The following is a 23,374-nucleotide window of genomic DNA, read 5'->3' as shown; positions in this document are numbered from 1 at the left end:
TTTTGACATCGAACTTTGTCCATAATTATGATCATTCATCATTAGGTAACTTAAGTGTTATTCTCTTGTCGGCGGAGTATTTTCCAGCTTTCCCTATCTTGCGCCAGCTCTTTTGACTTTGTGATACGACCAGACCCCTACTTTTTCTTCACTTGTTCTGTACACGACGCGCGTCCCAGTCATCAAATGTAATTAGATAAGTAAATTCATTAAGAGATAATTTAGATTAAGATCCAAATTTGTGAATAATAAAATATTACCCTATTGTCTTTTCATTACGTAGCTCTGCTTAACGAGGGGGGCAAAGTGTGGGTCGCCGAGGGCGACACACACTTTGCGCCTTTCCAATAAGTTTACTAAGATAGGCTAGAGCCTAATAAGAATAGATTAGGTAGGATAGCTTATAAGACTTGTAGGTTTAATAAAATGTATTTATAAAATAAATAAATAAGTGCCAGAGGGCCGAGGAAAGAGAGGTTCCCTAATTAGAGAGAGATAGGTAGATAGGTAACCTGCGCGCATGCGCCAATCTCTCACGATCCGCGCATGCGCGCCCCGCGGGGAGCGGGGGACGAGGCGCATAAAATAGGTGGTTATAAAAGCCGGTACATCGCCCCGCTCCGCGTCAGTCTAGAGCCAGCAGCCGACCAGGAAACAACTAAAAGAAGAAAAAGGAACCTCTCCAACCTCGACCCTCCTGCATCTAAATAAGCCAGCTGCGTGTTTCATTCCATCCTCTGCTACCTATGAGAATTCTACAGTCCACTCTCTCCCCTCCCCTGCGCACCCCCGCTGCGACACACTAAGATAGGGCCTAACACTCACATTGTTTGGTCCTCGTCGAAGCCGGATCTCTGAAGCAAGAAGACAGCAAGATGGCGAAAACAAGAAACAACCACAGCAAAGAAGATGAAGAATCGTCAGAAAAATCTCCGGGCTCCGGGGAAACAGGCACGACATCGGGCACCGGCGCTACAGGCACGACATCGGGCACCGGCGCCACCGACACCACGTCGGGCACCGGCACCACGTCAGGCACCGGCACCACGTCGGGCACCGGCACCACGTCGGGCACCGGCACCACGTCGGGCACCGGCACTACGTCGGGCACCGGCGCTACGTTGGGTTCAGCGGAGACGCTGGACACAGTTGCATCGTCGGGTACGGGCGCCATCAGGAAGACGCGTCCCAGACCAGAAAATCAACCCGGGCCGAGCAACGCCGTCCACCCCGCCGACACGTCGGGCATCAAAGCAACGCCTGCGGCCAGCCTAGCCAACACGATCGTCGAACGCAACCCCACCCAATTGATGCCACCACCGAGACAACCAGCGAAGCCCGCTCGGTCACACCGATCTAAGGCCTCCAGCAAGAGACTCCTCGCGGAGTTGGAGGCCAAGGAGAGGTTGGCCGAGCTAGAGGTGAAGCGTGTACAAGCAGAAGCCAAACTAGCAAGAATACGTCAAGAAAGAATAGAACTGGTGTCATCAAGAGAGGAGTCTGAAGAAGAGGAAGAGGACCTCGCGCCGCAGCGCATCGCCGACTGGTTCAATCGCCGACCACAACAAGCGACAGAGATAGAAGAGGCCGTCCATATAGAAGAAACGCAAGAGCCCGCCGCGCGCACTACTAGACGACGCGCGCGGCCGGATACATACGAAGACACTCGTGCGATGGACGTGTCGTCGCTAACCGCCGCCCTCACAGAAGCCATTCAAGCCAGCAAGTCCTACAAGAAGTACATACCCGACCTCTGCCGACCTTTAGTAGCCTGTGCACCGAGTGGCTACAATTTAAGGCCGCGTACAACGAGTCCGCGCCCAGTTTCTCTGCAAGTGAAAACGTCGCCCGTATAAGAAGAAGTCTGAAAGGTGTCGCCGCGGAGGCCGTCAGCGCCCTCCTAATTAGTCAGCCACATCCCGAGGACGTCATCCGAGCACTAGAAAGAAGATACGGAAGACCAGACGCTCTACTCATCAACGAACTGGAGAAGATTAAGGGACTGCCGCGCCTCACCGACAACCCGCGCGATCTGTGCATATTCGCCAGCCGGATCGCGAACACTGTGACGACTATCGAAATATTGAAGAAACCGCAATACCTCTACAACCCGGAGCTACTGCGGTCGATAGTCGACAAATGGTACGACTACGCAGCTACGAGAGAAGAGACGCCCGAGCTCAAGAAAGTTGCCGACTTTTTGAACAATGAAGCCGACAAGTGCACACCTTACGCTCCGCCTGAGAATACGACGGAGAATAAAGAAGTAAGAAGCGCAAGAAAGAAGCCCGAGCGAACGTACGCCGCCGCGGTCGAGACAAATAAGAAGCCAAAAGAAGAGAAGCCAGCGTGCCCACTATGTGAACACGCTACGCATCAACTGCCGTCGTGCCCGCAATTTATGAAGATCGACACGAACGAGCGCTGGGAGGTGGCCAAGAAAAATAATATCTGCTACCGGTGCCTCGTCAGCAAACATCGACGCTTCGCCTGCCGAGCGAAGCCTTGCGGCCAGCAAGGCTGCCCCATGAGACATCATCGCCTACTACACCACGAGAAGTCGTCACCCGCGGCCGCCGCTGCAGCCGCTGCCGAGCCACCCCCACCACACAAACCTGAAGAAGTCGTGGCCTCGGCAGTGAACCAGATCGCCTGCGCGACAGCACGAACAAGACGCGCCTACCTGAAGATAGTACCAGTCACACTACGCGGCCCGCGGGCGGAAGCAGACACATTCGCTCTACTCGACGAAGGCAGCACCGTGACAATTATCGACTCAGCGCTGGCGGACACACTCGGGCTCGACGGCCCCACCGAACCAATGTGGGTGCAGGGAGTAGGAGGGAAAGAGATGGAACACAATCAGAGCAGGAGGGTCGAGGTTTACATACGCAACAAGTACGGCGGGCAGGAGCAGCGCATATCAAACGCGCATACCGTCGGCAGTCTGGGCTTCACCACACAATCCATAGGTGTGAGCGAGATAGAAGGCTGCACACATCTCAGAGGACTCAAGCACAAGTTAACTTACCGCGGCGCAACCCCACAAATACTCATCGGTCAAGACAACTGGGAGCTAATCGTGTCGCGAGAAATAAGAAGAGGACGGCGCGATCAACTCGTCGCTTCAAGAACCCTACTAGGATGGGTACTCCACGGCTGTCGCACCACTAGAGCGGAGCCGATCGCGTACTGCTGTGCGCACCTCACGCGGGCCAAGTCAACTGAAGATATAGAAGAAACAATGAAGAAATATTTCGCTCTCGAGTCCCTAGCGATCGAGCCGAGGCGACCGAGCAGCGATCCCGAGCAACAAGCGCTCCGCATACTAGAAGAGAAGAGCCGCCGCTTACCCGACGGCAGGTTCGAGACGGGGCTACTGTGGCGCAATCAAGAAGAAACAATACCTAACAATCGCAACGACGCACTGAAGCGGCTACACACGCTCGAGAGGAAGCTGGATCGAGACGCCAACCTGAAACAACAATACAACGAGCGCGTCAACAACCTACTTACCTCAAGTTACGCCGAGCGCGCGACCACGCCACCTAGCGGAAGGACGTGGTACCTACCTCACTTCGCCGTCTGCAACCCAGAGAAGCCGAAGATAAGACTGGTCCATGATGCTGCGGCCACCTCACACGGCCGCAGCCTCAACGACATGCTACATACGGGCCCAGACTTTCTGCAATCGCTGCCCGGCGTCATCATGAAGTTTCGTCAGCACGGCATCGCAGTCTCAGCTGATCTGAAAGAGATGTTTATGCAGATCAAGATACGCGAGGAGGACCGGGACGCGCTCCGCTTCCTATGGAGGGGCGACCGCCGCGAGGGGGAACCAGAAGAATACCGCATGACTTCAGTTATATTCGGCGCGTCGTCATCGCCGTGCACCGCTCTATACATCAAAAATAGAAACGCACGAGAACACGCGACACAGTATCCGGAGGCTGCGCGAGCGATAGAGCGCAACCACTACATGGACGACTATCTCCAGAGCTTCAACACAATAGAAGAGGCGAGACAAGTAGCAAGAGACGTCGATCATGTGCACAAACAAGCCAAGTTTCAACTGCGTGGGTGGGCTACAAACGAATATGAAGCAATAAGGGACGTCGTCGGCAGCGAAGAGCGAGAGGGAAACACAGTCCCTATCGGCGGGAGCGAGATAGAAAAAACACTCGGCCTGCTGTGGGACACGAACGAAGATAGCATCCGGTTTCGCCTCAACACAAGAAGAGCTCAGCCCGAGGTGATCAATGATCTCCGGCCACCGACGAAGAGAGAAGCCCTAAGCATCATCATGTCAATATTCGACCCGCTCGGCCTAATTTCACCTATCACGACGCCGGCCAAGCGAATAATGCAGGACACGTGGCAACACAACACGGGCTGGGACGAAGCTATACCAGAAGAGCTGCGCGAGCGCTGGAGCGAGTGGCTACAACAACTGCGAGATCTAGGTACCCTAAAAATACCTAGATGCTACGACGCGACGCCTGCCACCGTACGCGACCTGCACACCTTCGTCGACGCTAGTGAAGAAGCATACGCGGCCGCCGTATACTGGAGGATGACGAGGGCCGACGGGTCAGTGAAAATAGCCCTAGCCGCCGCCAAGAGCCGCGTCACACCGAGGAAGTCTATCTCCATACCTAGACTGGAGCTACAAGCGGCCGTCCTAGGCGTACGGCTAGCAAGAACAGTGATAGAAGAGCACGACTTCGAGATCGCTTCAAAAACATACTGGAGCGACTCTCGCACGGCGCTAGCATGGATACGCGCCGAGCCTCGCACATTCAAGACGTTCGTGGCCCACAGACTCGCCGAGATAGAAGATCACACTAAGAAAAACGAGTGGAGATGGGTACCGACAGCACACAACGTAGCCGACGACGCGACCCGCGCCACCCCAGCTGACTTCGATACGAGCCACAGATGGTTCGTAGGCCCGTCGTTCCTGTACAATGAAGAATCGACTTGGCCCCGTGAGAATAAAGTCGAAGTTCCCGTGACCGGTGAAGAAAAGGAGACGTGCGCCGCGACAGCTGCCGTGCCCCTAGATAAGCACACAGCTATACCTAAGTTCGAGCGCTTCTCCAAGTGGACGCGACTACTACGAGCGACCGCGCGCGTGCTACAGTTCATCGACCTCGTGCGCCCTCGACCCCGTGAACCCGCCCGGCCCGCGACACAACTTGTCGCGGCGGCCAGGCGCAAACGAACGCGCGCAAACGAGTCACAAGACGGAGCCTGGAATAAGCGCGCCACTCACACACGCGTGCCAGGCAAGATCGCCGCCACATCGCCGCCAGAGGAGAAAAAGTACTTGGTGTTAGAAGCCAAATACCTAAGTGCCGCCGAGAAGCTGTTAATACGCGCCTCACAAGAAGATAGCTACGAGAAAGAGAGAGGGCGCATAGCGAGCGGCCGCGCGCCAGACAAGGACGACCGACTAGCCAAGCTGAGCGTATATATGGACGAAGACAACATTATACGTCTACGGGGCAGAATAGCGGCCGGCGACTTACAAGAAGAGACAGTGCGACCTATAGTGCTACACGGGAAACATCACTATACGAAGTTATATGTTTCTCACGTCCACGAACAGTTACATCACGGCGGCACCGAAATAGTGGTCAACGATCTACGACAGCGCGTGCACATAGTGAAGATAAGGCCGACAGTGAAACAAGTGATCGCCCAGTGCCCACGGTGTCGACTGCGTCGTGCGAAGCCCGCGGCGCCATCTACGGGTGACCTGCCAGCGGCGCGCCTAGCACACCACGTTAGGCCCTTCACCTACACAGGCCTAGACTACTACGGGCCGCAAGAAGTCACAGTGGGCCGCCATAGAGAGAAGAGGTACGTCGCGCTGTTCACCTGTATGACGTCGAGGGCCGTACACCTGGAGATGGTCGTCTCACTTAGCACCGACTCCGCCATCAACGCACTGCGCCGCTTTATTGCTCGGCGCGGGTGCCCTACAGAGCTGTGGAGCGACAACGGGACCGCCTTCAGAGGAGCACACCGAGAGCTGGCGGAGGCGATGAGAGACGCCGCCCACGCACGCCGCATCAACTGGCGCTTTCTTCCCCCCGCCGCCCCATTCATGGCGGGCGTGTGGGAACGTATGGTGCGCACCGTCAAGGAAGCGATGAAGGCTACGCTGCACGAGAAGTACCCGAGCGACGAGACCCTACAGACCCTACTGGCGGAGGCGGAGGCGACCGTCAACTCAAGACCGCTGACCTACGTGGCCGTTAACCCAGAGGACCCGCCGGCCCTGACCCCGAACATGATCCTGTTAGGGCCGGACTGCTACTCACCTGCACCCGGCACCTTCGAGGAGAGCGACACCAACGCGCGACAACACTGGAAGCGCGCCCAGCAGCTCGCCGACACTTTCTGGCAGCGCTGGGTCCGCGAGTACGCGCCGCTACTCCAACACCGGCGGGAGCCCTACGACGAAGGAGTCACCCCGGCCGTCGGAGACGTCGTGATCATCTGCGACTCCAACCTCCCCCGCAACACATGGCCGCGTGGGATAGTGACGCAGACGTACCCAGGCAAGGATGGCGTAGTTCGAGTCGTTGACGTCTCTACGAGCAAGGGACACGTGCTGAGGAGGCCGACCAAGACTTCGGGGAGTGTGCCCAAGAGCTACACGAGCTTATTCCACCGTCCCCATTCTACCATCGGACTTTTAGACGCACGGCCGGTTTCCATCCTTACTTGGTAGATATTCCACCAATTCGCACGAAGCGCTTTGCTTCTACTTTCCTTATGCGCACTGCCAAGGAATGGAATTCCTTGCCGGCGTCTATATTTCCGTGTTCTTATAACCCGGCAACCTTCAAATCAAGAGTGAACAGGCACCTTCTGGGCGAGCTCGCTCCATCGTAGGCCACGTCTACGCCTCGGCTAGTCTGTGGCCATGAGTAAGCCCATTCATAATAAAAAAAAAAAAAAAAGATCGTCGTGCTACCAGTAGGTTCGCGAAGCGACGGCGGGAGAAATGTACACGACGCGCGTCCCAGTCATCAAATGTAATTAGATAAGTAAATTCATTAAGAGATAATTTAGATTAAGATCCAAATTTGTGAATAATAAAATATTACCCTATTGTCTTTTCATTACGCCGAGGGCGACACACACTTTGCGCCTTTCCAATAAGTTTACTAAGATAGGCTAGAGCCTAATAAGAATAGATTAGGTAGGATAGCTTATAAGACTTGTAGGTTTAATAAAATGTATTTATAAAATAAATAAATAAGTGCCAGAGGGCCGAGGAAAGAGAGGTTCCCTAATTAGAGAGAGATAGGTAGATAGGTAACCTGCGCGCATGCGCCAATCTCTCACGATCCGCGCATGCGCGCCCCGCGGGGAGCGGGGGACGAGGCGCATAAAATAGGTGGTTATAAAAGCCGGTACATCGCCCCGCTCCGCGGGAGAGCCACTCGGAACCTCGCACGGACGCACCTCACCAGCACCTGCATATCCGCCGACGATTTTCCTGCGAAAATCGAAGCCGGAACGCGCCCGGCCCCTGCCGGAGGGGAAGCCCAGCTGCGACCTGAACCCATCCACCGATGGTCGCCCTGTCTAACAGGGTCGTCCGACGGTGACGCGTCGCGCAGGTCCCGCACACATGGACAAGAAGCCACCGAAGTCCCCCCCCGTCCCTCCGGGGCGGGTGGGTAGACAAGAAAACGGATTTTACAATCCACCCGCAGCCACAACAGTAAAACTCGCGACCCCCCCGGTCCCCTCGGATAGGGTGGGTAGTTTGAAACGCGAGTTTTACAAAGTACCCGTCGACACCAGGACTCCCGAACCCGCCCGCGGCCCCACAAAGCCGTGGCACTTCGACTTCGACGGACTCATTGAAGCCCTTGGACGCCCCCACGCACCGACCCCCCTCCCGCGGGTAGCCCCAGACCGACTTTCCCCTCGCGGGCACCTCGATCGTGACCGATCCAGGGTCGCCGGCCCGGAGAGAGTCGGTCATATACCTCCGCACATGGAGGTATATCCCCCGGCGCTCGCCCCTGGGATAGTGGAGCCGTCCCTGGAAGAAACCAAACCACAGCGCCACCTGGATGAGCGCCCGACCACTCTTCGACCTTCGGCAGTTGAGGAGGGACCGGAGCGCAGCCCGCCTGACTGCGAAGAGGATGATGATGATGATGACAACATCCCGCCGCCGCCCAAGGACCAGCAACTCCGTGCCAGCCCCGGAGTCGCCCCGCAGCCCCACAAAGGCCCTTCTAAGGGCCCCCACCACCACAACAACGACGCCGGACACACAGAGGCCCCCAAGCTGGGAACCTCTGTACCAGCACCCCCGGTTCCCGCGCCAGCACCTGCTAACGCGGACACCGGCCCCACCCACGCAACCGTCGCAGCTCCACAGCTGCGCCCGAACAAGACGACCGAGCGCGCCGCACACTCGCGTCTCTGCCACCCACTGGGCATCGCGCCGCTCCACGCACGCCCCCCGGACAACCGCCGTCAGCGCCAGCGCCCCCAGGGCGCGGGTGCCAGAAGGAGAAGAAGAAGATGCCACTCAGCGGGCACTGCGCCGCTCCACGCACGCCCTCCGGACAGCCGCCGACAGCGCCAGCTCCCCCCCCGGGACACCGGCGCAAGAAGCAGAGGGAGTCAGCCCACAGCAGCTACGAGGCCCCACAGCCACAAAGCCGCTGATAGGCTATAAAGAAGAAACTAAAGCCATGACAGGCCATCACGGCTAGCCATGGCGCAGAAGCCACCGCCCTTAGAATAAGGGCACAAAACAGACCCACCCGTAGTTACGGGTGGCGATTAGAGACCGCCAAAAATCCCCAAAAGGGATGGGAAGGCATCTCATGCCTCCCTTCGGGAGGCATGAAAGAAGCAAGCGACTAGCCCGCTCCGCGTCAGTCTAGAGCCAGCAGCCGACCAGGAAACAACTAAAAGAAGAAAAAGGAACCTCTCCAACCTCGACCCTCCTGCATCTAAATAAGCCAGCTGCGTGTTTCATTCCATCCTCTGCTACCTATGAGAATTCTACAGTCCACTCTCTCCCCTCCCCTGCGCACCCCCGCTGCGACACACTAAGATAGGGCCTAACACTCACATGTTCTAAAAAACTGCGTCTAGGTTTTTCTCTACCCAGCTTGCATCCTACCTGTCCCCCCAGGAACTTTAAAACTAAAGAAGTAGTCGTGTCGTATTAAGTGTCCAATCATTTTCCCACGTATTTTTGTCCACAGATACATATTCTCCCTGGCGCTAGCAGACTTGCTAGTGATTCTCATCTGCGTGCCGTTCGTATCCATCATTTACACGCTGGAGTCGTGGCCATGGGGCGCGCTCATCTGCCGCATTTCTGAGGCAGCCAAGGATGTCAGCATCGGAGTGTCGGTGTTCACTCTGACAGCGCTCTCGGCGGAGCGTTACTGCGCTATCGTCAACCCTTTTAGGAAATTACAGGTGCGTTGAACCATGATTGTTGCCTATTATTTCCGAACGGCTAACTTTAGTCCACAACTTACAACTATGGTCCAAATTCATGTTCCAATAAAATATGTATGTATAAGTATTTTTCAAATTATGTTGAGTATATGTAGAAGAACATTAGTGTATGTAGGCTCCAAAATAAATGTAATGCACCTGACCTTACATAAATGACGGAAAAAGGATTGATGGTGGACAAAAAATGAGATGGGAAGACGAGGGCTGGATCAGAAACGCGTGAAAAGAGTACAAATTATAAAGGCTCGCTAAGAATCAACGTTAAAAACTGGACGATAGTTGTACTTAACACGTTCGCGGACGCGGATTGCATAGCATCCGTTTTTGTACTCCTCCTGGTGACGCGCCTGCTATTGCATCCGTTATTCTTTTTAAATTTCTTCGTTGAAATGCTTATCAATCCGCTTAACCACAGTATAATATTATTCATCAACTTTTCCTCTACCAGTCACCAGAGTCAAATAATGCGTACTGCCATATTACATAGTTTTATCGAAGTTAAAAATTATCCTGTGACGTCTCCAAATTGGCCCCCCTTTCTGTGACGCGGATGCTATAGCATTCGTCTTTGTATGGCAGCTCCCTTAGTAGCCCGGCAGGTGCGTCTGGGAGTGGACACATGTAATTTGGGTCAATTTCGTGCGCGATAGCGATTTTGACGTATTTTTATAAAATCGTAATTAATGTTTTTCTTACAATTTCTTTAAGTTTTTCATTGTGTTTTAATAAACAAACGTGTTTACTTGCTGTTAATTACACTATAACAGTAAAATTTTGATAACGATTAATGTGAAAAAGTGAGGCATGAATGTGTATACCTATTATTGAAATAATTACGTTACTAGTCATAGTTTTGGTCATATAATTGTGAATTATAGCCTGTTGGCGCTCGATGATCACCTCCCACAAGGTAAGCACCTTAGGACACGCATTTGTGGTATCATTCTGTGTATATTTCATGCCTTGTATTTGGTGCAGATGCATCCGAAAAAGAATATAAAGTTGGGTGAATCATCGCTTGGCAGGAAAAGTGGTGGACGCTTTACGTCCAGAACTTAACGCGGCGGTGCGTTACAGGGAACTGAAAAAGTGTAATGCGGTACATATTGACACTTTTGAGAAGTAGTGTTGGCGTAAAATGCTGCGTATACCTTGGACAGCTAGAAGAACAAACCTCTCATTTTAAGAGAGCTCAACATTGCAACTCGGCTCTCTACAACATGCTATGAGACCCATGACTGGGCCTTTAGATTAGAGCCGGTCTCCAACGCATAATTTGTAGGTAGTATCACATAATTTGAGGTCGAATGAACAGCGAACGTGCTTGGCATGGGGCATGTATGAGATGGACTCAATATTACAATGATAAGCAAAGAGGGAACAAAACAGAAGAAGAAAATTGTTTGAAGAGGTCAGCAAATGAGTCTTTAGAGCAAAAATCGCGCCCTTAGGAAGTCAGAAGTCTCAGCCATCAAGTCCATCGAGCACGATGTATGAATGCTATAACATGCGATGTCATATAAAATCCCATCTTAACTACGTCATATGACAGACATGCTTATGCATCCGAATTGTATAGCATTTGTTGTCACATAGCGTATAAAAAATATACTTCATATTGACGCGGATTGCATAGCATTCGCCTTGCATAGCATTACGCGTCATATACAAACCTAAAAGATATATTTGTAGTGACAGGAATGCTATAACAGTCCCAATATTTCCATACAAAATTTAGGTGTCCAACTGGTGTGACTGAGCGTCCGCGAACGTGTTAAGGACTTTAGTTACCTGATTGACCCGAGACTTGTTTAGATTATTATCTAACTCCGTATTTATCCTTACCCTCGAGTTTACGCAGACGCTAACGACTATGGCTGCGGTAAACCACGTTAGGGCACTGACAGGATACGTAAAACTTGAACTTTCGGTCGGTTTCTGTATTGGAAACTATTTGAAAATAAAGGTGTTTTGTTGACGTGTGGGTTTCAATAATAAAACTACTTTAACCGAGGTGCTTATATAAATTTGATCTTATTATGGGACCTATTATATAGGTCTTACTTTAGTGTTATGTAAATTGCACGTTTTGTATCTAAAATAAAAGGAATAAAATGGATATTTGCTCTCATAACCCGGGCGAGAAACGTGATCGCATAGTTTCACTATCATTGCAAACGAGGAAATGGCTATTTTTAGAGGAGGCAAACGTGTTAGGTAAATATTGTTATGTAATGATAATACAAGCAATAAATTATAGAATTTACTTTGTAATGTTAGATTCTGAATAAATATTATATGAGTACTATGTAATAATATTCGGCGTAGGTATATACAGTGAAACCTGGATAAGTGGGATCTCAAGGGACGAGCAAATTTGTCTCACTTAAAGAGGTTTTTCACTTACCCAGGCTCCCAGTTAGCCAGGTACAAATAAATTTCTGTCTCATTTACAGAGGATTCCAATAATAGAGGTGAGAATAGAGTATATTTCAGTTATAGAGGTGGTTAATAAGGTATTTAGTAATTATCTTTAAAAATAAATAAGGTGAAATAATCGTGGTCCCTAAATATTTTTTAAGTCTGTTTAAATATTTCTTTGAATTTATTTTGAATGATTCTCCAAAGGATAGATATTTCAAAATTAAATTAAATTTGATTCGGACTTCATTGCGTATTAGAAATTTAATAAATGAAAATTTATTTTTTCGTGTTACTTATCAAAATTTCAGCTTTCGTTTCGATAGTTTTAACTACTTACATAAATTAACTAAATCAAACTTGAATTTGTTTAGAGACAATTAGGCAAATGCGGAATTTGTGGATAGACTAAGAGTTAGTAAGAATACGTAAATTGTTCAATGAAGTCCAAGTTAGAGAGGACATAGATTGACGTTATCTCAGATACAGAAGTCAATTCCCTATAAAATTCTAAAGAACAATTAGGAAAATGTAATCTTATAAATATAGTCTCAGTAAAAGAGGTAAAATACACTCTCTGTCTCAATTATAGAGGTAAATGTGACTATAAAATCACAACAACGAATCCCAGTTATAGAGGTTCGTTTTTTCTCAGTAACAGAGGTAATTCAGTGCTAAAGTGTCGGGACCGCACCATGAGTCCCAGCTATAGAGGTTTCTCACTTATCCAGGTCCCACTTAACCAGGTTTCACTGTAATTATAATCGTGTTTGAGTAATAAATTCAACAATATGTTTATTATCAAAGCATACACCCACCTATACAATCACAAACTCGAATCGTTATGTTTGCAACAAGTAGGTAAGCGTATTAAAAGATACTTTTATATGTCTACAAGATAAAGTAAACTTTGCTCGTGCAAAGCTTCTCAAAAGCTTATGTGAAGAATAAACGAAGTTGATTCAGTATCTTGAAAATTGAGTTTCAGCGGACCTACTTGATACCATATTAATTGACTAGAGACATAAGTGCCTATTCAATATTTGGGTAGTATGATAAATAATAATTATATTTGATCTTCATGCTGTTCATTATTTTTATATTCCATTTGTGAAAGACCTACGAGAGTAAGACCAGGCTAATTCTGCACAGTATCTAGAATGACGCTGACGCTCAAAATAATTAAAGTGTGCAAAAGGGAAATCATCACATATATGAACATTTCATGAGTGCGGAAGAGGCATAGGTACTACAAATTAACCTTTTCGCCGCCACGTCAATGAAGTAAAAAAATATCATCAACGCCAAGCAACAACACGTACCTATATTCAGTGTGGGGCACGAAATGTACACACACGTTGCTACTTCCACCACCACGTATCATCCGAACCATTCCTGAACGCTGACAGGAAAATGGTCCCATCGGTCAAAATAGCATCGGAAACAAAAAAAATATTTTGACATGCACGATCCTGGCTCGGTACGGTGTCAACATAAAAACGCTAAAATACTTATCCCAAGACTATAAAAATGGCGGCATAATATAACGTTCATAAGGGTACCCATAATGGTCCAGAGCACTTAATGACGCGCTCAAAGGTTGCTCGGTCTGATACTCATCTCGAGTGTCACCGTCGTGAAAACTATTCATACGGAAAATAGCGATATTGCATGACTTTATATCTAACCCAAGAGAGTAGGCCATCAAAAGCAAAACGAACTGGAACTGAGTACCTACTTATTCTGATTCTAACGATATTTTCTGCTACAGGCTAACTATTGGTACTTGCTTTTATGGAATATCATTAACTAGCTTTCTTTTGTCCGCTATTACGTCTGCGTGGAATTAATTCCAGCAGTTAGTGTAAGTATAGCGCCTGAATAAAATTTAATGGCAATAATTTTAAGCATAATATGCATAATTGCTTACACCAATTAAAAGGCAATTCATTCATTTTCTCATTTCTACCCCCCTTTTCACCCTCTTTAGGGATGACTTCCACCATAAAAACTACTTATTCTATGTCCTTCCCCGAGACTCAAACTGTCTCTAAGTAAGTGTGTCAAATTTAAACTAAATCCGTTCAGCGGTTTAAGCGTGAAGAGGTAACAGGTAGAAGAGGAGACAAAAAGACAGGAAGATAGACACACTTTCGCATTTACATTATTAAAAACAAATCATTTTCTCAAAATCTAAATACCGCTCTATCTTATTGTTGCAGCTCCGGAAGCTACCACTGGTCTGCGCAACCTTCATATGGGCAGCAGCGCTCATATTCGCCACGCCCGCCGCGGTGTTCTCCAACACGGTGACGGTGCCGATCCACAACAACATGTCCATCGTGTACTGCACACCCTATCCTCCTGGCTGGATGAACTATCACAAGTATGTACAGCTTTAAGGATGACTTACGCTTGACTGGGCTAGGCCGGTCGGAAGCTGCCTCTAGAAAGCGCAAACTTCATATGGGCAGCAGCGCTCATATTCGCCACGCCCGCCGCGGTGTTCTCCAACACGGTGACGGTGCCGATCCACAACAACATGTCCATCGTGAACTGCACACCCTATCCTCCTGGCTGGATGAACTATCACAAGTATGTACAGCTTTAAGGATGACTTACGCTTGACTGGGCTAGGCCGGTCGGAAGCTGCCTCTAGAAAGCGCAAACTTCATATGGGCAGCAGCGCTCATATTCGCCACGCCCGCCGCGGTGTTCTCCAACACGGTGACGGTGCCGATCCACAACAACATGTCCATCGTGTACTGCACACCCTATCCTCCTGGCTGGATGAACTATCACAAGTATGTACAGCTTTAAGGATGACTTACGCTTGACTGGGCTAGGCCGGTCGGAAGCTGCCTCTAGAAAGCGCAAACTTCATATGGGCAGCAGCGCTCATATTCGCCACGCCCGCCGCGGTGTTCTCCAACACGGTGACGGTGCCGATCCACAACAACATGTCCATCGTGTACTGCACACCCTATCCTCCTGGCTGGATGAACTATCACAAGTATGTACAGCTTTAAGGATGACTTACGCTTGACTGGGCTAGGCCGGTCGGAAGCTGCCTCTAGAAAGCGCAAACTTCATATGGGCAGCAGCGCTCATATTCGCCACGCCCGCCGCGGTGTTCTCCAACACGGTGACGGTGCCGATCCACAACAACATGTCCATCGTGTACTGCACACCCTATCCTCCTGGCTGGATGAACTATCACAAGTATGTACAGCTTTAAGGATGACTTACGCTTGACTGGGCTAGGCCGGTCGGAAGCTGCCTCTAGAAAGCGCAAACTTCATATGGGCAGCAGCGCTCATATTCGCCACGCCCGCCGCGGTGTTCTCCAACACGGTGACGGTGCCGATCCACAACAACATGTCCATTGTGTACTGCACACCATATCCTCCTGGGTGGATGAACTATCACAAGTATGAACTATTTATTACAGCTTTATTCTGACCGAAACGAACTTTAAGATACGTCAAGATGAATTAGATATGTTAATGTCAAATTTGACGTTTCTTTAACCCTTAATAGGGCAGAGATATAAATTTCGAAATAAAATAAGTTATGTAAGTGATTTAGATACTTATTGTGGCCACAATCAGCATGAAGCCAAAAAAATTTTTTTCAGGATCTGAGTTTTCATGAAAAATCGGGTGGTAACTATATGACCGTTACCTTTTAATGGTTTTTAGGTAGTGGTTAGTATTTTACCGTTGCCCGTTCTTGCTACATAAGGCAATACTCTCCTGACAGGTGAAACTGACTGTTTGTGTTTTAAGTTAACGTTTTCTATCAGTTTCTTAAATCTTTTACCTGTAAACGCTTCAGAAATGTCTGGGTTTATGTAAAATAGATCTGAAGACCAAAACAAGTGGCAATATTGCAATAGGCAGTGGATCGAGTCCCATCAAAACTAGTACACCAAATAACGCGCGTATTTCTGTTGTATTTGTTGGAACCCCATGGAAAGCTTTCCTTTGTATGGCGTAAGTGTATCTTTGTTCTACAATAAGTTCGCAGACCGCGTCAGGAAAAAATGGTCAAAGAAACTGACAGGTTGTGTTTTGTGAGTAAATGCTATTGGACTATCAAACTATGTGCTGGGAAATCGGAAGGCCATTCTTGAGCTGGTTATAGACGACGAAACCTAGTTAGGTCCATATTTTGAGGTATACATTGATTTATGACCGGAGGTAATATCTGCTTTGAACATGGAAAGGAAACTACGACATTTTTTATTTCATTTTGCACAACAATACCTACTGGTATTTCTTTGCTGGGTTGAGGATCAGTTGTCTCAATAGGGTTATATGAAGCAATAGGGGTCAGCACATGATTTAAAGGAGTAACAGGTCTTGTGAGTACACTATTTCCATGGTTACGTAGTAAACTAATCCCAAAATATCTTTGGAAGACCAATTAAAGGGCCCCATCACATGGTTTCTTCCCATGTTCACCAGTATCTAAAGCATTTCGTGAGGTATTTTCGCTTATTGTCACATCGTCTACCTCTATATAACCATATCTAGTATCAACACAATGATATTCGTCAGCCTCTGAACTCAAAAATTTTGATAGCCTTCGCAAAACATAGTTGTCATAATTATACTCATTAACGAAATTAGAAATGTACCCCATGTCATCATTTGAGTTACTCTCAAGGCTGGAAAGATCATTATCAATTATTTCTTGAATATCTTTGTCATTCTACTTCTTTTTTCTAAACATATTTGCTCAAAACAATTTAAAAAAATAAAATGGATCCGTACTTTTATGACCGTAACGGGCACTGGTAAAATATTTACCACCAACTTGGAGCTATCTTCCCAAACCTTGGAAATATGTATTTTAGGGTGGATAATACGTGATGAGCTAGATAAAATAACAAATTACTACATAAAAACAACAAAAACCACCTACCGGAATCTTGTTAGAACACTTTGATAACAAATATTCGCTAAACACCATAAAAATCGTTTGACTTTCAAATTTTCTGCTTAGCAGGTACAGAACCTACGTTTGACACTTCACAGTGTTGCCAATATATTTTTTTTATGAATGACAGGTTATGTATGCGTTCATAAACCTATCAAACCACCAGATAAGTCAAATTGTGTTTAATCTGTGCCTGACAGAACGAAGTGGTAAATATATGACCGGTGCCCTATTAAGGGTTAAACAAAAACGTTACTTTCGACACTGACACATCTAATCCATATAGTTTCTAAATATATTAACTGACGTATCTTAAAGTTCGAATCGGGCCGCGTTTTAGTATTTGTGGCAAATGATCCTGGATTTTAATCACAAATGCTTACTACTTTACTTTTAAAACGCAACAAATATTTTACGATGCCAATCGATCAAATTTTATGTGAGAATCATGTATATTATAATAAGCATAAAAATTAATATCAAGTCAGTGGTCATTAATCAAGTAGAAATATTTTACTGAACTTTGAAAAATTCTACTATTTAAGTACATAGCCGTACCCAAAGAGTAAAGTAAGTATAATGCCGTACCTACTAAAAGTAGTAAGGTCAGTCAAGCAACATTTCTAACGTCAACTACAGCAAACCCAATCATCCTGGATGAATGAGCAATACAATAAAATATCTTTAGAACTTGATCATTTTTCTTATGTTGTCAATATATTATCTTATTTTTATGATGTTCAAATAAAAGTCTATATAGAAGCAACTCCATTAATCAAAGATGGAGAAATGAGAATCAAAGTCTGTCGTTTCTAATGCTCCATCCCTATTGCAACTTTATTATACTTGGTTAGGAATGATTTCAGATTAGCCGGGTATTGAATTTGTGACAATGAATAGATGCTGGTCAAAATGCGAGTTTAGGTATTACAGCTCAGTGAAACTGCATTTTAAATTGACAATATTTCATCCAATTTTGTAACCAAATTTGAAACTGGCGTTATGAATCAAATGCATAATTTTGAATGCACAAGTGCTCATGTGGTTTAGAGTTTGCAAATTTTGTTTAGATGCGCTGTTAAAATTACCTTCATAAAAGTTAGATAACATTGTGGCACAATGCATTCTACCATACCTACCTCTATTTGCTTGATATTGTTTGCAACAAATACGAGTTAGTAAGGATAATAAGGCTTGAGTATTTTTTTAACGTACTAAAGTTAAAAAAAAATATTCGGCGTAGCCTGTAATTCTTTTAGGGTTGACACACTTGTCGTAAACATAGAGTTGCATAAAAAAGGCTATTAATAATAGTTAGGTATAATCTCTCTATTCAACCCGTCTCTATTTTGTTAACCTTTTCTTTGTTTTTGTGGTATGATAAAATATAATTTCTTGAAACGCAATCAATTTTAGAAAGATCAGTACCTATTGACTCATTTTTTGGCAAACAAATCTTTGATAAGTATCACCAGAAATATATATAACTCCGTATAAGATAAATAAAGTCAAAGAAAAACACATTTTGATTAATTTATACATTTTCAATTTTATTTTAAGTTTTAATCGTGTGTCAATAGATGGCAGTAAATGTACCGTGACTACAAAATTTACTTTGGCAGTAGCCCTCTATACTATTCTCTTTGGTATCACTAAGGAGCGCACCGGAAATCCAATTTCCCGCTAAATATTTTCCGTGCAATATTTATCACAGAAAGGCATCGACTTACACATTGAGCGTGAGGCAGAGTATGAAATTTAATACCATCAGAAGCTTTTCGTCTCCTACCTATCCTACAAGTGAATATTAAAGCCGTTATTTATGTTTTTTTAAAGTTCCATTTAACAGATTTTTTTTATTTGTCCCCTTAAAGATTGTTAATACACGAATCAGGGTATACTGTAGAATGAATTTTCCCGAAACTTAATGTTCATAAATTAAGCGCTAATACACATGAACATCCATAAAATAGTTGCGTACCGTTTCAGTTAAGTACATAAATAATATATTTAAGGCGCTATATAATACATTATTATATATACAAATCCCATATTTACCACGCCATCCACGCCCTCTCATCATAACCTATGTTATTAATAACAGGCGGTGGTCAAAAGGTACAAAATACATGACGACGTTCGCTGCAACAAAAAAAGAAATATATATTGCCAGTCCTTATTTTTTACCTATCTTTTCCTATCACTTTGAAATGTTCAGTGATAAATAAATGTGCTCTCCTGGCTTAATGCGCAAATATGATGGAATTTAAGCAATCTGTCATTGATCCCTCGGGCTTTTTGTGTCATATTTTATTTTTAGGGTTCCGTACCCAAAGGGTAAAACGGGACCCTATTACTAAGACTGCTGTCCGTCCGTCCATCCGTCCATCCGTCCGTCCGTCCGTCCGTCCGTCCGTCTGTCACCAGGCTGTATCTCACGAACCGTGATAGCTAGACAGTTGAAATTTTCACAGATGATGTATTTCTATTGCCGCTATAACAACAAATACTAAAAAAAATTAAAAATAAAGATTTAAGTGGGGCTCCCATACAACAAACGTGATTTTTGACCGAAGTTAAGCAACGTCGGGCGGGGTCAGTACTTGGTGACCGTTTTTTTTTGCTCTTTTTTGCATTATGGTACGGAACCCTTCGTGCGCGAGTCCGACTCGCACTTGCCAGGTTTTTTTCTATTGACGTCCTCTTTTCGTGACATTCTTTCGTCTGGCTTACCTTATAAATCAAATCACAATACCAAATAAGTCACTCGTGCTAAATCTTTAGATACATTACGTACATGAATATACTCCTTAATAACTTCAGTCCTAGGTGGATAAGAAAAAGACTCGATTTTACTTTTATAGCCTGGAATTCCTGGCCCAATAATTTGAGCAAACAAGTAGGGCGGGAAATTTAAAAAAATTTAGGCGTAAAGGTTAGTGGGCCATATAATGAATTTCGCGCCTTTCGTAAAAAATGGAAATGGTTAATCAGACCAGGGATTGGATACCGGTATTTATTGTTTGTAGTTTAAAATAATTTGAAATAAGTACAAGGTTATTTCGAAGTTTTTGCAAAAAAGCGATTCCGGTCCCTGAACCAGACCATTCGCCCTGTCTGTCTCTTACACTGTCACAAATCAAAAAATCTAATCAAATCAAAAATATTTATTTGCATAAATAAGGGTACAACTTTATTATCTGACAGCTGTCAAATAGAGAACGTTACCTTAAAGAACCATAAAGTTTTTCTATTGACATTATAATAAAACGAATATAGTCGAAATCCGATGATTCCTGAAACAAAATTCACTTTTTTATTAAGTTTCTGACAATTTTATGTCATTTTAACCAGGATCAGCACGAGCGCTTTCTATCACCATTGAAAAAAAAAGTGTCTCAAAGATTTATATACATATTACCATAGGAAAAACTTTTCATAATTTTCCTTTCTTTCACCTTTTAGGATTGAAAGATCTAGTGAATTAGTGAATGTTTAGAAAAATCAAAAAAAAATACAGAAAACTAAGCAATGAGAATTAAAAATAATCATCTACCTATGCATATTCCAACACTATGCGTGGTCGTCACTTACGCACGCACTTCGCACATAGCTAATATAAGTGCACCCACTTAACGTGGAAACACTGCAGTGGTATTATAGGTACACGAGCGTGAATGTATCTAGCTAATCCTCCACTTGTCCGTATCCGAGAGCCTGAGATTGATTCACCGCCATTGTACTGGGATCAGTCAATTTCACGCTGTTAACCCGCGAATGCCGTGAGGACCAGCGTTATAGTGGCCTACGGGCTTGATTAAATTGCAGTTTTGATGCTTAGAAAGAGAACAGCCGTATTCAAACAATAAGATACGTCAAAATACTAGATATTGAAACGATATGGATCGGACACTGACATATATATCAGTGTCATAAGTGACATTTTTGTTTGAAGAAAAGTCAATTTTGACACTTGTTTGACACTGACATATTCTATCCATATCGTTTCTATATCTATTTGACGTATCTCATTGTTCGAATACGGCTGTATATCCTAGATTTGAATGTCACATTAACACACACTAGGCTATAATAGCCTAAGCTATAGGCTTAGGATAGGCTAGTAAACTAAAAAAAATTGGGTTATCATGGCAATCAACTTTTATAGGGTTCCGTACTTCACAAGGACAAAACTGAACCCTTAAAAGATCACTCGTGTCTCTCTGTTTGTCCGTCTGTCGCAATTTGCTCAGAAACTTCTAAACCGATCGAGCTGAAAAGTACTTTTAAACATATGTAGGTTGTCAATCCAAACACAGGTGAGTAAATAAATACGAGAAAAAATTTAATAAATGAATTCTACAGGGCCCGAAGAACTCCCTTTTGTTAGGAAGAGGAGGTTATATTAAAGAGGGTAATTCGCCTTGTCACAATGACTGGTCAGAATGACTGGACTAAGTAATTGGGTCATGCATGTTAATTAGGTTCTCGTCTCTTCTGTGGTAATTTTCTGATTATACCCTTGTCCGCATTAAGTCACTTTCCATTAAACTCGTGTGATAAATCCTCACTTTATCAACTTATATGCACACTAAGCTGTTAACTATTGTCTCGAGGTGTGACAATTTTTTTTTCACCACACCAGCTCGGAAAGAATTACTTTGCACTTCAAAAACGAATAGCAAAGTTGCATTTTATCCACATGCAAAGTAATCAAATGCAAATTTTGAGTTGTTTTCTTATGTTTGCTGGTAGAATTGACTTTTAAATGATGATTTTGGTGATAAATATTTAATAACATTCATTTGGATTTGATTTTGTTTGATATTTTACATTTAATATTTGCTTCGGGTTGGTGTGGTGAAAACAACGCTCAAGATTCCATTTTTCGAACCACTCGCTACGCTTGTGGTTCAATTTTGGAATCCTTCGCTTGCTTGGGTATTAATATTAGCACGAGCGGTTAAACAACAACTTTGCCCCCTTGTAAAACAATAGTACATTACTACAGAGGCCGGGACGAAAGGGGTTGCCGGCCGAAGACATATAGACGGCCGAGCGAAGCGAGGCCGGATAGGTCTGAGCGCGGGCAACCCCATTTCCCGCCGAGGTATGTATAGTGCTTTTCTCAAACATGCAATGAAATAAATAAAATAAAAAATCCACGAAACCCAAGTTTTATATAGAAAAAACTAAAAGTAAACTACACCCAAAATATAACCAACACGTACCTATATCATTATCACGCGTATGTTTTACACGTCGTGTATTTTTACTACCCGTATATTTTCATGTATCTTTGATTTTTTCGCCTTGTATCCGTCTGACTGTCGTTTTCGTCTATAAGTTTACATAGTCTTTCATGTTGATATCATGTTTCACATACATCGTTGCTTTATGCATGGAGTAAATAAGTATAATTTCCACAGTGTTGACGAATTTGTAGTTACATTCATTTAAAATATGCCACAAAATTGTTTCTAATAAACTGTAAGCCATTTTTCTTTTTTTCTCAAATAATAAAATTGCCATAAGCAACCATATACATACATACTTCGTCTTTGACTTGGCGGCAGAGGCAGCAAGTTATATAAAATCAATTCTGCTTACGCTGCCAATTCCAACACCTACGATTACAATTAATATTAATTTCATTATTTCGTCAGAACTCATATTAAAGTAAAAAAATCAACAACGCACCATAAATCCAATAAAACAGAATGAAAATTGTTCAACTTTGCCTCCATAACAATTTAAAAAAAATAACTACGCGTGTTTGAGTAGACCTTTTTACCGCTAACGTTTAGATGAAATATTTTAAATATTTTTATTTGTGTAGTTAAATTTATAATTTAAAATAATAAAATTTGGTTAATAATGTATTATTTATTAAATTAATGTTGATTTTATACAAATAAAACTGCAAATTATAGCAAACATTGTTTTTTGTTTTTTTTTTATAGGCGTAGTGGCAGAGTGTCATTACCAAGGGCCCAACCTTTTCTGTTCTCTTTCACGACGCAGCAACTAGTATCATTTCTCTCTCCTCGCTCTTTTAAAATGCCGTTTGTCAAAAAAGGACAACCATACTGTTGACAAGGTGGACTTCAAATCAAGTGTTGCCTTTCTTGATGCGCCCAGGCTGTGTATGTGTGCGTAAAAGCGTATATGTGTGCTCTTTTAGGGATGTGAAAAGTCGATTTTAATCATGTTATATATCGATAAACGCTACACAGCGGAACGAAATAGCGATTAATTGAAGCTTCAATATCTTCGTTAAACATAAACATAATTGAAATGCTAATGGATAATGAATATATTATAATATAATAATATAATTCAATTATTGCGGAACACCTATTTTAGGAGGTATTTATGTATTTTAATTAAATATCTGAACTTTCCCTTGGTTCCCTGCTGGGGCGTGACTATAAAATTGTGATCTGATAACCACAATAAAGAATAAAAGCGTTTTTGGTCATTTTAGGTA

The 23,374-nt window shown here is 44.8% G+C and overlaps 1 protein-coding gene across 1 annotated transcript in view; it reads left to right on the top strand.

The window, feature by feature from the left end:
* LOC134672405 (neuropeptide CCHamide-2 receptor-like) overlaps nucleotides 1-23,374 on the top strand; it is a 52,654-nt gene that overhangs the window by 11,811 nt on the left and 17,469 nt on the right. The window contains exons 2-3 of the mRNA XM_063530288.1: nucleotides 9,258-9,477; nucleotides 14,163-14,326. Coding sequence (XP_063386358.1) covers nucleotides 9,258-9,477; nucleotides 14,163-14,326 — 384 coding nt within the window. The remainder of the gene's footprint in view (nucleotides 1-9,257; nucleotides 9,478-14,162; nucleotides 14,327-23,374) is intronic.

This window comes from Cydia fagiglandana, chromosome 17 (genome assembly GCF_963556715.1).
Source record: "Cydia fagiglandana chromosome 17, ilCydFagi1.1, whole genome shotgun sequence".
NCBI classification, from domain to species: Eukaryota; Metazoa; Arthropoda; class Insecta; order Lepidoptera; family Tortricidae; genus Cydia; species Cydia fagiglandana.
Note: the sequence above shows the minus strand (reverse complement) of the source record. Positions and strands in the feature narration are given on the sequence as shown.